At 29.3% G+C, this 15,330-nt stretch overlaps 2 protein-coding genes across 2 annotated transcripts; both read left to right on the plus strand.

Annotated features, from left to right (window-relative positions):
- Positions 1 to 6,292: 6,292 nt before the first annotated feature.
- OCT59_007055 (uncharacterized protein) lies at positions 6,293 to 7,093 on the plus strand (the record flags this gene model as incomplete). Its single annotated transcript, XM_066145393.1, has 2 exons — positions 6,293 to 6,452; positions 6,669 to 7,093. The coding sequence occupies 2 exons, from the start codon at positions 6,293 to 6,295 to the stop codon at positions 7,091 to 7,093; spliced, it is 585 nt and encodes a 194-aa protein (XP_065998471.1).
- A 1,790-nt stretch (positions 7,094 to 8,883) lies between these two features.
- On the plus strand, positions 8,884 to 13,508 carry OCT59_007056 (uncharacterized protein; the record flags this gene model as incomplete). Its single annotated transcript, XM_025324770.2, has 22 exons — positions 8,884 to 9,111; positions 9,236 to 9,336; positions 9,405 to 9,433; positions 9,504 to 9,518; positions 9,592 to 9,615; positions 9,698 to 9,769; positions 9,850 to 9,915; positions 10,007 to 10,245; positions 10,331 to 10,340; positions 10,421 to 10,534; positions 10,601 to 10,663; positions 10,742 to 10,782; positions 10,856 to 10,976; positions 11,041 to 11,123; positions 11,193 to 11,291; positions 11,440 to 11,585; positions 11,652 to 12,219; positions 12,291 to 12,339; positions 12,482 to 12,709; positions 12,784 to 12,813; positions 12,883 to 13,066; positions 13,158 to 13,508. 22 exons carry the CDS (start codon positions 8,884 to 8,886, stop codon positions 13,306 to 13,308), a joined length of 2,661 nt encoding a protein of 886 aa, XP_025184586.1. The 3' UTR covers positions 13,309 to 13,508.
- Between the last annotated feature and the right edge of the window lie 1,822 nt (positions 13,509 to 15,330).

Consider the following 15,330-nt stretch of genomic DNA (forward strand, 5'->3'; position numbering starts at 1 on the left):
CAGTCTGATCCAGATTTTAACCGGAATTTCTTATTAACTATGATATAATTATGGAAACCTTTTAAGGAAAAAAAATTATTTGACTAAAAAAAATTCTTAATATTTATTTAATATTAAAAAATCTTGTTAAGAAACCTTCATATTTATATTTATTAAAAAAAAAATATCCTCGTATCTATTTATTGAAAAATTCCATATTTACTTATTAAAAAAAAAATTATCAACGAATTTATTTGCTAAAGGACTATCAATACTTACGTGATTTACTGATTTTCTACAAAAAAAAATAATAATAATAATTGAAAAAAAAATAAGAAAAGCTTAATTATTTTATTATTTATATAAATTGTACTAAACTGCGAATGGTTTTTAAATAAATTAAAAAATCATGATTAAAAAAATGCTAACGAGTTCTATAATTAAAAGTACTTCATGTCAAAAGTTTAAGAGTCTAAGCCAATCAAAAGCTTACGTTAAGTCTACGGCAAAAGTCATTTACAAAGTCACATGACACTGCGGCCACTGGCGTTGTAACCCTAGTAGTGTTAATAGATTTTAAATAATTTGCTTCACAATTGAAGAAGTGGAGCTCATAGTTTAATACATCTTTACTTAAATGTTTAGATTCATTAAGTTAGTATTTCCTTTTTTTTATCATCATTATTAAAATACCTATTTTAGAAGTAGTTTTCAAATACACAATTGTCTAAAATAATATGCGATCAAATATATTTAGTTTCTTTCAGGGATTATTATATGTTTAGCGGTCGTACACGATACATCTACAGTATTTTGAAATCAAACAATTTTGTTCAATCCTTCTGCCAACGCGTTGAAAAAGATATATTAGGTTATATTAAGATATATATTGAAGTTATATTCCCTTAAGAAATCCCTGCCGTTTTTTATCACTTTTTATCGGTTTCTCAATGTATTACATTATATGTTCAGAATCGGATTATGAGACTTCTTTCATTGTGTAATCCAAGTGGATCGAAAATTGAGAGATTTTGGTTAAATTTCACCCGTTTTTGCATATGGAATAAATATACAGTATTTAGTATTCATAATAAAATAATGTCACGAGGCAAAAATGTGACTAAGTATGACGTAAAACGCTTGTCACCAACCCAAAAGAGTTCCTAATATTTTGAGTGAAGTATTAGAAAGAATTTCAAATTAAGAAAATTTATTCTCCCTCTTAATACTGAAAGTAAAATAAGAGAATTTATGACTGATTATTTATGTCATAATCATAAAGCTTGTAGTTTCCAATTTTAGCTTTAAAATGGAATTGAAATATAAATTATGCCCGTAATGTAAAATACACATCATTACCTAGCCTTCTAGAGAGTCATATTTAATTGCCGAGTGTGTTATGCTACTAATTGTGAAAAAATATGTTAAAGACTTTATCTGCTAAAATTATAAAGTATATGACGTACTATTGTTATTTGTATTCATTTCAACATCCTTGGCTTCAAGTAGTTAAGTAAGTTGCTTGGAATAATCAAGTTGTTTACTGATAAGCACGTTCTGTGATTTTTTCGGTGGACATGGATTTGTAGCCAATTCTGCTGCTAATCGTGCTTCCATCTGTCCTCCCGTTCCTTGCTAAATTCTTCTTCAATTTCTAGTTTCTCATCCAGCTGAATTATTCATAACCAAATTAAAAAGTCGTCGGACGATTGGTAGGAATAGAATCCCAGCAACGTTTCATCAAGGCAGCATATGGCTCAGGTGTATATTCTGGAATTATCGGACGTTCTCCTTTGCAAATATCCAGAGCTAGTGCAAGTCATAATCTCTATCAGCGAAAGGTGCTCCGCCACTGATTATTTCTAACATCAACATTCCAAACCCATAAATATCTGCCGCTTTGGTAAACTCTCCACCACGTAAAACTTCTGGTGCGACAAATGGTAAGATACTGTACCATATAATGTCTTATCTACAGAACTTTGATCTGCAGGACAACACAAGCCAAAATCTGAAGTCACAGAATGAATCTTATCATCAAGAGCAGTATTTAAGATGTTACAAATCTCTATGATGATAATTTTCACTATGAATGTTCATCAATCCTTCACTGATATTCCAAATGATTTTAATAATCAAATTCCAGGTTAAAACACTGTGGTTTTTTTTAATCAACTCCCTATAAAAAGGTTTGTGCTAAATTTGTGCCAAACGGGCTAATTATACAACATTTATTCGAAATTTGTACTAAAAATAATATAAAATTCGAACAAATTCTAAACAAATATCGTATGATTAACCCCATTTGGCATTATAGGGACTCCCTCAACCCTCATATTGCCATCTTTTTGGAATTCAGTAACAATTGCATATTCTCCATTTGAGGATCACAAGTCACTCCATAAATTCTATTGCAACGTGCTTCGTAATTTAATCTCAAGTTGTTTTTGACCTGCAATAAAATGTTAGGTTGTGTAAATTTCAATATTTTATTTACAAAGTAGTTATTTAAACTATATACTCATTTAAGAATTCTGGGCTCACACTAGTCACATTTGGAATTCTTTTATTGCCACTACTTTGTTGCTATCCCGATTCCATCTGGATTATCAATATTCCAAAGGTTTACTGAATCAGTAGTATTAAATGGACCATCTTTCCAAATAGCTTTATATACACTTCCAAGTTCCAACCCACCATGAGCAACAAATTAAACATTTTCAAGATTTGAATATTCAAATCATCCAATTAATTCATATTGATCATTTGCATTAAGTTGTGAATTTTAAATCAGTTCATCAATATTGTATTGATATTCCCACTTGTCCAGAGAGTAAAATTATTACTGAAATGTGCCGACGGCCGAGCTGCATGGCTTACAATAATTGTAAAGTATATTATTAGTCTTTTGACTACATTCTGGACATCTATCACTTGTATCACTATTTTCTATATCATCTTTCGTATTCTCCATATTGTCTATGGAGTTCTTTTTTTAAACCAGCCATTTAAGTTGAGAAACCATTATATATAATTTCAGTTTTTTGTAGTCCTTCGCGTTTTATTTATTCGATTGGCATATTTATAGGTAGTGTTACATAAATCGTGATATATATTCAAAAAAGGAAATAAAATTGTCGATTGTGACAGGGACAAAAACGGTGGTTAAACTAGTTCAGTACAGTAAATAGTCCTTCGTTAACGCTTCGGACAATTATTGTTGTTGTGCGATCCTCATGTACGTCACCCCTAGGGGCTAGTACAGAGAGATCGTACAAGGACCCTGAGCTATACACAGTGAAATTCGATATACCGGAACCTCGATATAACGGATCATAAGTGAAATCTTGATATACCGGAATTGGGTCTGGAACGGATTATCATAACGTATAATTAATTTACCCTCGATATAACGGAATTCTTGATATAACGGATTTTTGACAAATTTTACCAAGGGAACGGATGGTTCCATTATATCGAATTACACTGTGTACATAGAAAGGTCAGGTCCTAGTTATTTGCTTAGAATAAGCTAAAATAATGTAAATCGCTTCCATTTGTGGATAATGCCGACCAGCATTACATAGTGCCGGCCCTAAAAAAAATGCGTAGAGCTAATAGTAAATGTGTGCCGATCTCCCCTGACCTATATATATATAACTCGAAGTCCTATCGTACCAACGATAAAATACAGCGAACCGGCCAATCTGAAAAGTTCACGTTTACTGCATGTTCGCATACATATTACCTTACATAGCAATATTTACACAATATACTTTAAGAACATATAGCTAAATAAGTTGCTTTATTTCGGCGGTGAATACTCAGCGTTGATTTATTATTTGAAATAATGAAACATATATTCGAATGATAACTTTAAAAATAGTTTCGATCAAAAAATGCTTTGGTGTCTATCGACAGTAAATCCCGTGACCGTCGCAGAATGTCGGGTAAACTTCTTTTCAGGTAGTAGGATAATCGGTACGGTACGAATTTGCAAACCTGTACGGTACGGTTGATCACCCCATACAAAATTACAAAATTTGATCAACATGACCGTACCGTACCGTACTGACACTATAATAAAGAGAAAATCAGTATGGTACATTTAGCATATAATTAATTGGACACCAGTGTCCATTTTAATAATTTGGACACCAATGTCCAAAATGTTCATTTTGATAATTTGGACACCAATGTCTAATTTTACAATTTGACACTAATGTCCAAAATATTCATTTTTGTAATTTGGACACCAATGTCCAAAATGTTTAGTTTTGTAATTTGGACACCAATGTCCAAAATGTTCATTTTAATAATTTGGACACTAATGTCCAAAATGTCCATTTAAAACAATAACCGTACCGTACTGTACTGGTTCTATATATAGAGAGATTATTATAGAGCCAGTACGGTACGGTACAGTTGGTTAAATTTTATAGGTATTGAGTAAAATATGACAGTACGCTAACGCAACTTGGTACGTACGTGTGTTTTTTTTGTTCGTACGTACATTTACAGCTAATCAATTTTTTTGTACTAGTACGTACGAAAGTTTTAAAATTTTCGTACTAATTTAAGTTTTCGTACAATCGTACGACTTTGCATTTTTGTATTTTTGTGCAACTTTGACATATTGTTTTTAACAAAATATCTTATAAAATTAAATGTTAAATTATAAAATTAAAAAAAATCTTTGAAGATAAGCCAAAGAAGAAAAATAATTGAAAATATGGATATTTACGATGACAGAACTTCTTCAAAGAAGTAAAAAATTAAGAGATATTTACGATGACAGAACTTCTTCTTCAAAGAAGTAAAAAATTAAGAGATATTTACGATGACAGAACTTCTTCTTCAAAGAAGTAAAAAATTAAAAGAGATATTTACGATGACAGAACGTTAAAATCATTATATTACAAATTTATAAATTAATCAGATTGATCATTACACAATTATTATATTACTCAAATATTGTGTACAACATATTCATCTCAAAAATTTGATCACATGATGTTACAATGTAAAATATTAGTACGAAAAAATCAAAATTTATTTTTAAAGGTCCGTCTGAGTACGGAAAAATTTAAATTTTTTTTTTGAACGTCCGTACTAATTTGTATTACCGTACAGTACTAATTTACTATATACTCAAATTTTATGGTTGATCATTTCGTACCGTACCGTACTGGTTCTATAATAATCTCTTTATATATAGAACTAGTACGGTACGAAATGATTATCACAAAAATTGATCAACCGTACCGTACAGGTTTGCAAATTCGTACCGTACTGGTTAAATATATATTCCTTTTTTTCCGACTTTTTTTCATCTATGAGAAGGTATCACCAATGTATTTGCCGTATCACTATCATTACCTCAATTCTCTAACATGCCGAACGTTATACAATTGTTATAACAATATTATATATTGTAAATTCGTTATTTTATTTGAAAGTTTTCTAATAATGCACTAATTTTTCGAATTTTCTTTTTTTTTTTGGATTACATGCGTAACTTGGTTGGTGGCACTGGAAATGTCGATCATTTTTAAATAATACACTACCATTTTTTATTGTTTGGATCCTTGGATCCACACTTCTGTAACTACGAAACTGTAACTCCGAAACTCCGAAACTCCGATACTCCGAAACTGGTAAATTCTGTGCATGAAAATCGGAGTTTCCTGTTTATCTGTGTATCCATTTTTCTTATTTTATTCACGCAAACTCTTACATCCATTTAATTAAGTTTTATTGAATATATAATATTTACTCATGAATTCATGTGAAGAGTGTAATCAAACAAATACTGAATATGAATGGTGTAGATTGTGTAACGCAAAACATTTTCAACAAAATTTTAAAAATTGGACAAGTGGAAATGATAATATCGACAAATTTATTCAAGATACTCAACTATCAGTGAATTATTATCAAAATGTATTAGAATGGATACCTTATAATAAATTTTATGATGTTAAATTTATTGCAAAAGGTGGGTTTGGCCAAGTGTATAGAGCAAATTGGATTATATAAATGGAATAATAAAAATCAAGATTGGGACCGATATTCCAATATTACTGTAGCTCTAAAAGTTTTAAATAATTCAAAAAATGTTACATGGGAATTTATCAATGAGGTATAAATTAAATATTTAAATTTAAAATTTATTAATAATAAGATATTTTACTAATGTTACTCGTATATGTAGATTACATTGCATCATAAAATTGGGGACAACGCTGATTTTTCTTATTGTACTACACAACTTTACGGAATAACTCAAGATCCAGAAACAAAAAATTATATTATGGTTTTGGAATATGCAGAACATGGAAGCTTACGAAATTATCTAGGTAAAAGTTATGATAAATTAGGTTGGGAAGATAAGTTGAATGATTTATGTTGGATTGCATTGGGACCTGCAAGAGTTCATGGGAAAGAATTAATTCATCGAGATTTGCATAATGGTAATATATTAAAGTTTTCTTCTAAAACTAATATAACTGATATGGGATTATGAAGACCTGCAGATCATCATGATAACAAATTAGAAAATATAAATAATAAAATATACGGAGTTTTACCTTATATCGCTCCCGAAATTTTAAGAGGACGAAATTATACTAAAGCAGCTGATATTTATAGTTTTGGTATAATTATGTATGAATTAATTTCTGGATTAGCTCCATATCATGATGTAAGCCATGATGAAAGTTTGGCAATAAAAATTTGTCTAGGACTCAGGCCAAGGTTTAATATTGAAGTACCCCAATTAATTGTGCATTTAATTAAAAGATGCTTAGATGAAAATCCACTAAAACGACCAACAGCAGATGAAATTGCGAATATATTATGTTCATGGTATGTTGAATTTAATAGTCAGATGGAGCTAAAACAAAAAATTAAAGAATCGAAAGAAATTAATAATAAAATATTAGGCGATAGTTCTATATCTTCAACTAGTTCACCCTTATCATATAAAACACACTCGAGAGCTATTTATACAAGCAGGTTAATTAATTTTAATAATCTTCCTGAATCAAAAAATTCTGATGATTATTACAACCTATATGACGATATAATAAGCAAAGAATACTCAAGTAATTAATAATTTTGTTATATTAAACATATTCACGTTAATTATCGGTTCGTTAAGTGTAAAATAACTTTACAAATTGATATTTCTAAATTGAAGATAAATGATGATGTAAGTATTTGTAAATGTCATTTATTTTTATTTTTATAATATTTACGATACTTAATAAATAATTTATTTTATTTTTTATTTACAGCAGGAGAAATAAAATATAATTGTCCAAAACATTGAAACAATATTTTTATTTTTCATATTTTTATTTTTATTGTATTGAGTATTTTTACATTGTCTATTAGTAAATTACTTATTATTATGACTACTTCATAATTAAATATTTTTCAGACAAATAAATCTCTTTAAAAAAACAAGGTTAAATTAACATACTTATGTTATTTAATTATTATAACTACTCATAATATCGAAGTCACTTTCTATAAGTTATTGTACATACGCAAATGTGAGCAACTTTATAATATTAATAAAATTTTAATTATAAAAAATAATTACTCATTTTATTTGATATGATTTTAAATATTCTCTAACGATGTTATCTTATCATTACAACGCGATATAAAGAAGAAAAAAAGTAAATCAATTAAATACCGTACGTACAGTATACCAAGTGAAAAAGTTTTTCTGAGAAAAAGAAAGTTAGATACATACTATTATGCGATATTGAAGCAAACTTCAATCAATATATTACTATAATTAAATACAACAATAATATCTTAAATAAACAAATAGCGGTAATGTACTATTTAGAAGAAAATAAAGATTGATTAGAAGTTTTAAAGTTACTCTTAAAATAGATTAAAAATATAAATATATACATAAATCTAAATAAGAAAATTCTGGATGAAAATCATTATTTCAATGATAGCGAATTTATTTCATTTAATTTTCTATAAATGTATTAAATTATGAAAATCATTCATTAATTCAATGACTATGATAAAGCAGGGGTTGAGTTTAGTTTCATCGCTAAATTAGTTATTTACATACCCGTTAGGTGTTTTTTATAACACAGCATAGAGATAGAACTCATATAGGATTTGCTGCTAGATTCTGTGACGGAAAATTAAAAAATTCTTCTAGGAAGAGTTTTGGTAAAGTATTGTGGTAGGTATTGCGTTCGTTCGTTAGAATTTTGTTATTTTATTAATTAGAGATACTTTATTAATATTCTAACGCGAGCACGCAATTGTGCTATGGGCTATTACAATGTAGACGTCTCTAGGACATCCGTTAAATAGAGTTATGTTTTTTTTTAAAAAAAAAAAAATTCTTGCTTTATATTTGAAACAATTATAATTATTAAATCAATCTAATCGTGTGAGGCTTGCATATAAAGCCTCACAATGATTGTCATTATTTTGCTAATCTTTATTTAGAAATTAACTTATGGAATGATTTAACTCTATTTAGATACTGGGATCATTATTTTGCTAAACTTTATTTAGAAATTAACTTATGGAATGATTTGACCTATTTAGATACTGTGATCGATTGTCATTATTTTGCTAAACTTTATTTAGAAATTAACTTATAGAATGAATTAACTTCATTTAGATAATTGTATTACAATTGATCTTCGGTTAAGCACAGCATTGGCTTAGAATTTCATTTATGAACTTACCCTCAATAGTGATTTTGTTTTATCTTAATAAATTAGTCCACAGCCATGTTTATCTTTTTTTTTTTCTTGGATATTTAACATTCGTGTGGCGAAATGACTTTATACGAGTTTCATCCTCCTTTTTCCTATCTTCTTTTTTTTCTAAAAAAAAACATTAAGAAAAAAAATGTTTGAAAATAATCTAAGATGGACTTACCTGTCCACAATATATTTAATATGTTATTTATTATTAATGACCTCGTCAATCGCTAATGCACAAAGTGCTCCAGCAATTCCAACAACTACTGTACCCAATGCTACGCCTACTCCTAAGTCTCAAGATGAAATCTTGTCTTTACTAGATCCGGTTAACTATGTTGCGTTACTATCAAATAAAACTATTCCTGGTGCCGAAGTAATTATTATTATATTCTTATTAAATTTTATTAACACGCGTATCAAATTTAAACATTTAGGTTTCACACGAAATTGAAAAAAATATTGATTAATTTTTTTTTTTAATTCCACTGTCTATTCAGAACAGTAGTGGCCAATGTTGGTACTTATCAACTCCACAACCGGAAGATGGGAAGGTGATACCTAATACGAATCACACAGTTACATGGAATTGTACAGCTGGGTACGTAATATAATTAATCATTTAATTATATGCATATATTTGACGTGTTAATTTTTTTGATTTTTTAGTAATTTCTGTATGGGTCCGGAAAAGTCTGGTAAGATTTTTTTTTTTCGTCAATAAATTTTTTTATAAAAATAAATAAACCAACTTCTTTAATCTTCTAGTGAAATGTACAGCGGGTGAGTTATCATTTTCATAACACAATATATTTTATTTTATTTGCGTAATATTAAAATTTATTTTTTCTATCAGGTTTCATATGTCCGGAAAATTCGGGTAATTAAATTTACTGCGTTAAAAAAATTCTTATTTAAATAAATAAAACCATATTCATTTCGAGTTCTTTACAAAAATGTAGCACAACCCATGTATTGTTGCGCAGGTTATTACTGTAACGAAGATGCGACGGAAATACACCCTTGTCCTAAAGGTGTGCGTACTTTTATTTTTTCGTCATTTTTTTTTAAAAAAAATTTATAGTATACTTAGAAATTTTATTCAATTTATCAGGCCATTTTTGTTCTCTTGGAAGTGTTTCACCGATATCATGTCACAATTTAGCTTATTGTGCGGAAGGTGATTGTTTTTTCATTTTTTGAATATTGTATTTTCTTTCACAACTTCATTAACAAACATTTTATCAACGCACTCAACGTACTATTCACAGGCTCAAAAAGTGCCAACAGATATTACATTGTCGCATTAGTTATCCTTGCGGCTATCGTAATTGCTATATTATTCGCGGTAAAAAATAAAGCGGATCGTTTGAAAACGGCTAAATATAATAGATTATTAAACGAACAGAAAATGAGTCATGAAATGTCTTTGCAACCTGTGAAAAGAACTTTTGATATTGAATTTGAAAATCTTGGATTGGTTTTACCTTCTGGTATCACGATTATGAAGGTAAAAAACTAGGATAAATATTTATATTATATAATAAAAAATCATTTTTTTTAATGTAACAATAATTTCTTTTGTTTTTTTTTAGGGAGTGACAGGTAATATATACAAAATTATTTAATGTCAGCTTTAAAAAAAAAATCTAAATATGTAAAGCTTATATAATCAAAATTCATAGGAAAATTATCGCACGGCAGAACATGTGCGATTATGGGTCCTTCAGGTGCTGGAAAAACTACATTTGTTTCCCTCTTGACTGGTAAAGCAAAAAAGACAAGTGGTATTATAAAAGGTAAATAAAGTTTTCAATTATTATTTACTAAATGATATTACTAATTATGATATACCATAAATAAAGTAAACGGTGTGGAGGAAAATTTAAGCACTTATCGTAAGCTTATAGGTTTTGTGCCCCAAGAAGGTTTGTCGATTTCAAATATATTCACGTAATCATTACAAAATTTGTTAAAGGTAATTCATTCTATTTTATATTTGTTAGACGTTATGCTTCGAGAGTTGACTGTACGTGAAATTTTGGTGGTAAGCTCAAAACTTTTAACGTTCAAAAAGAATAATAAATTCAAAAATTCACATGCTATATAAATTCACATAGCATTCTGCAATGATGCGCCTGCCCACAGAGATGAATCGCGTTACCAAGAAACAAAGAGTACTTGAAACTATACAATTCTTAGAATTAAGTCATGTCATGGATTCAATAATTGGAGATGAAGGTGTGATTATTGTATTATTTTATTTTTTTGTATTATTATTATTAACACTATTTATATCTAATAGAACAAAGAGGTATTTCTGGTGGTCAACGTAAGCGCGTTAATATTGGAATGGAACTCGTAGCCGAACCATCAATTCTTTTCTTGGTGAGTTTAGATGATTGGATTTAGATATTAATCTATAACCGCTTTTCTAAATTTCATAATCTTATTTAGGACGAGCCAACATCTGGTCTTGATTCATCAACTGCATTTGAAGTCTGTACTCTATTAAAAAATGTTGCTCATAATCAAGGACTTATGGTTGCGGCTGTTGTAAGTACTAACTTTCAAAAATATAAAGATATAGCTAACAGCTAATAATTTCTCCAAATATATATATATCTATATATAATACCAAGAAACTGTTGTTTTCTCAGTCATATAAATTAATTTAATTATTCCATCATTATTTCGTTCAAAGATTCATAGTCCAAGTCCACAAGCATTCGAAACATTCGATGACTTCCTTCTTCTTGGTAAAGGAGGAAAAATTATTTATTTTGGTCCGCGTGATAGAGCGTTGGAATATTTTAGTAACCTTGGCTACAATTGTCCACCTCAAGAAAGGTAACTTGTGAGCGTACTTAATAATTATTAAAAATTATTTTACGTATTCATTAATTTTTATTTTAGTCCAGCTGACTTTATGATGGAAGTTGCGTCCGGTAAAGTTAAATCGTCTGAAGGAACTGACATAGACCTATTTAGAGCATGGGAAGAATATTGTAAGGGAGGAAAAGCCATCCCTCACGAAAAAGGAAAAAGTGCTCATGTTGAATTAGATGTGGGTGCTGAGAAACCATCATCAACAACATTTGGACAAAAAATCAAATTTGCTTTCTTAGCATTTCATGTTCCATTTATACAACTCTTACAAGATATTTTTCATTATGTTCTTGATGTATTGTTAGAATTTATTGATCTTATAAAAAGAATTGCCCTTTGTTGTGTGAAAGATCCAATTCGAGACACTCCAAACGTTTTTATAGCATTTACTTTATTATTTAAACGAGCTTGTTTACAGCTTTATAGAAATAGGACACAATTTTTGTTGGACCAGTTGTTACATCTAGGATGTGGTGCTTTTATTTCTCTTGCTGTTAGTAATTTTACATACATTGGAAAGGCCCCTAGCGAACTTTGTAGTGTAACGCCTGTTGTCATTGCACCAGCTTGTTTTTTGGCAAAAGATTCTTTACAGGTAATAATGATAATTTACAGTGACTGAATTTTTAAATATTTTTATGACATAATAATAATATAATTACATAGCAAGTTGGAACTTTCATGGCTCTAGGTGTAACATTTGCTGGAATCTCAGGTATGTGCATAATATTTACGAGTAGCCCAGTATATCTGAAGGAAAAAAGGATGCTAGATTTCCGGATGAATACTAGACGATTACAGAACAAAATCTGGACATTAAATAATAGTATTAACTCATAAACCTTCATTTTTTTTAGCCGGTGGTTCGACTTTTGGTTACGAAAAAGTGGTATACTGGCGTGACACAGCAGCAGGAATGCGAACGATTCCATATTTTCTTGCAAAGTTCATCGCGGACATTCCAAGATTAGTCATAGCAGCAGCTATGTTTACATGTTCATTTATTCTATTTTATCCTTATAGATCTTTAATTCTTGAATTATATCTTATTGTTCTGTTATCTTATCTAGCTGCATGGACAATGGGTACATATTGAAGTTTTTATTTTTCATATTTTATTAAATCACGCCTAATATTTTTAATCATATAATTCATATAGGTTATTTCTTGTCAGCAATTGTTACCAAAGGTAATTTAAAGAATTTTCATTTTATTTAAGAAAAAATAAATCTTCAATTTTTGTTTTATACGATTTTAGAAAAACTTGGATTGATCGGTACTGGCTTTGCACTCGGATGGGGATTAGTACTTTCTGGTGCTAATCCAAAATTAGATGAAGTTGTGAATAATGATAGCTACGTTTATATTCGATGGCTTTGGGCAATGTCTGCTCCAAGATGGGAAATTGAAGCTTTGTATCTTAAAGAAATTGATCCGAGAAAGTAAGTAATAAAGAAAATTATACATTTTAAACATATTTACGGGTAAATAAATTTTTTTAAAAAAAAAAATTTCATTTTTTATTATTCTTAGATGGTATGAGATACATTCTGCCCCATTAAGTAATACTTACAAATTCTCGGATTTTCCAATCTGTTTGAGAAATATTGGGATAATTTCTATTGGTTGGGCTGCCGCTGCTTTCTTGGCCATGAAATTATCTCATCGTGATAAACAAAAATGATGAAATTCAATATTAATCGATTTGTTTAATTATTTTAATTATTTAAAATTTTATTATTTATTGTTTTTGAAAAGAGCAGAATTAGAAATATTTTTTTTTTATGTATTTTATAGTACTTTAAAAAGAAAAAAAATTATTTATTTATTTAGATGATTGACTTTTATCGGTTAGTAATAAAACTTTTGTAAAGTAGTTGCTTTTTTATTTAAAGGAAAAAAATTTGATTTATGATCGTACAAATTACTTTGATGGTATTAATTAATAAACTTCTAAAAATCTATTGATTATTTCAATCTGGAAGCAAAATTACGATTTTTTATCTTTAGTTACATCAATATCCGCTTACAATCGTCATCCAAAAACGACGGTAGTTTGGTTGGACGTAAAGTACTACTGCATCAATTATTCACTGCATCAATTATTCACTGCATCAATTATTCAATTTTGTTCTATTATATACTAATAAATTCGTACAACCACTTTCCATTGTACTTACTAGCTTATCACCACTAAAGGATTACAGAATAACACTATGTTGTTTAAAAGTTAAAAAGTTTATATTAAAAAAGGAGAGGCTAAAATTAGATCGGTAAAATTGATGATCGCTTGAAATGTTAACGTTAAAGTTTACGCTAACATTTCATACCAGAAGTACCGGAATGAGCCGATCTTAACATTAACCCCTCCAAATTTGGAAAACTTACGTGTTAGGTCAAGTTATTTATTGCCTAAAGTAATCTAAAAATAAAATGAAAAATATATTAGAAGACTCGAGTACTCTAAGTAAGCTTTGTAGAAAAGACAGATTCAAGCCCCCATGCCTACTATCAATTGACATTAACGATATATCGTGAGTGATCAAACTCGTGCAGAGGTACTGTCATATTGATAATAAGACATGAGACCCACCACCAAAGGGAAGGGCCCCACATACAGAAGTCTGCGACATAGCTTGAGATATTGTTTTTCTATGATTTTTTCTCATTAAGGTAACCAGACTTCTAGAAGAGGAGGATAACCGAAGCACTCTAGGTGCACAAGTCCCTTATACATCCCAGCTTAGTCATTTCCACTTACCAAACACCAATAAAATTGTCCATTTAGAAATCTTCCAAGCTTTTGAAGGTTTAAGATTTAAAAACTTTATTTGAAATCATGGAATCTAAAAATTGAATATATAGTAAAAAATATATTAGAAGACTCGAGTACTCTAAGTAAGCTTTGTAGAAAAGACAGATTCAAGCCCCCATGCCTACTATCAACTGACATTAACGATATATCGTGAGTGATCAAACTCGTGCAGAGGTACTGTTATATTGATAATAAGACATGAGACCCACCACCAAAGGGAAGGGCCCCACATACAGAAGTCTGCGACATAGCTTGAGATATTGTTTATCTATCATTTTCTCATTAAGGTAACCAAACTTCTAGAAGAGGAGGATAACCGAAGCACTCTAGGTGCACAAATCCCTTATACATCCCAGCTTAGTCATTTCCACTTACCATTGATAGAAATCTTCCAAGGTTTTTTTTTACAGAAAGGAATAAGAACAGCCTTATATATATTAAATAAATAAAATATAAGTTTGAGAAAGTTATTATAAATATTACGAATATTGAAGAAAATGAAAATATTATATTAAAAGAAATAATATTTAAAGACAATAGTAAATATTAAAACTTTTAAAAGTCTAATATGAGGAGACTTGCCGCTCCTATGTTAAGAGAGATAAGAGAGATGATACATTTGGAGAAAAAAAAGCGATTTTATAAATAATTTCTCGTGGGAAATCATATATATTGTGAGTCAGTATGATGTAAGATTTGTAAGCTTGTTTACGCGCCATATCCATTACGCACGCGCGTATGTTTGATCACGTTGGTCAATATTAGTACTCACCAGTCTAATACTTTTTTTTCAACAGTACATACTAAATGTACATACTAAATTTCTTTATTAAGCACTTTTCGTTAGCGGGCTGTCATAGTTCTTATATATAATTAGCTTTATCAAGAACG

The sequence above is a fragment of the Rhizophagus irregularis genome, chromosome 15 (genome assembly GCF_026210795.1).
Source record: "Rhizophagus irregularis chromosome 15, complete sequence".
Lineage (NCBI taxonomy): Eukaryota > Fungi > Glomeromycota > Glomeromycetes > Glomerales > Glomeraceae > Rhizophagus > Rhizophagus irregularis.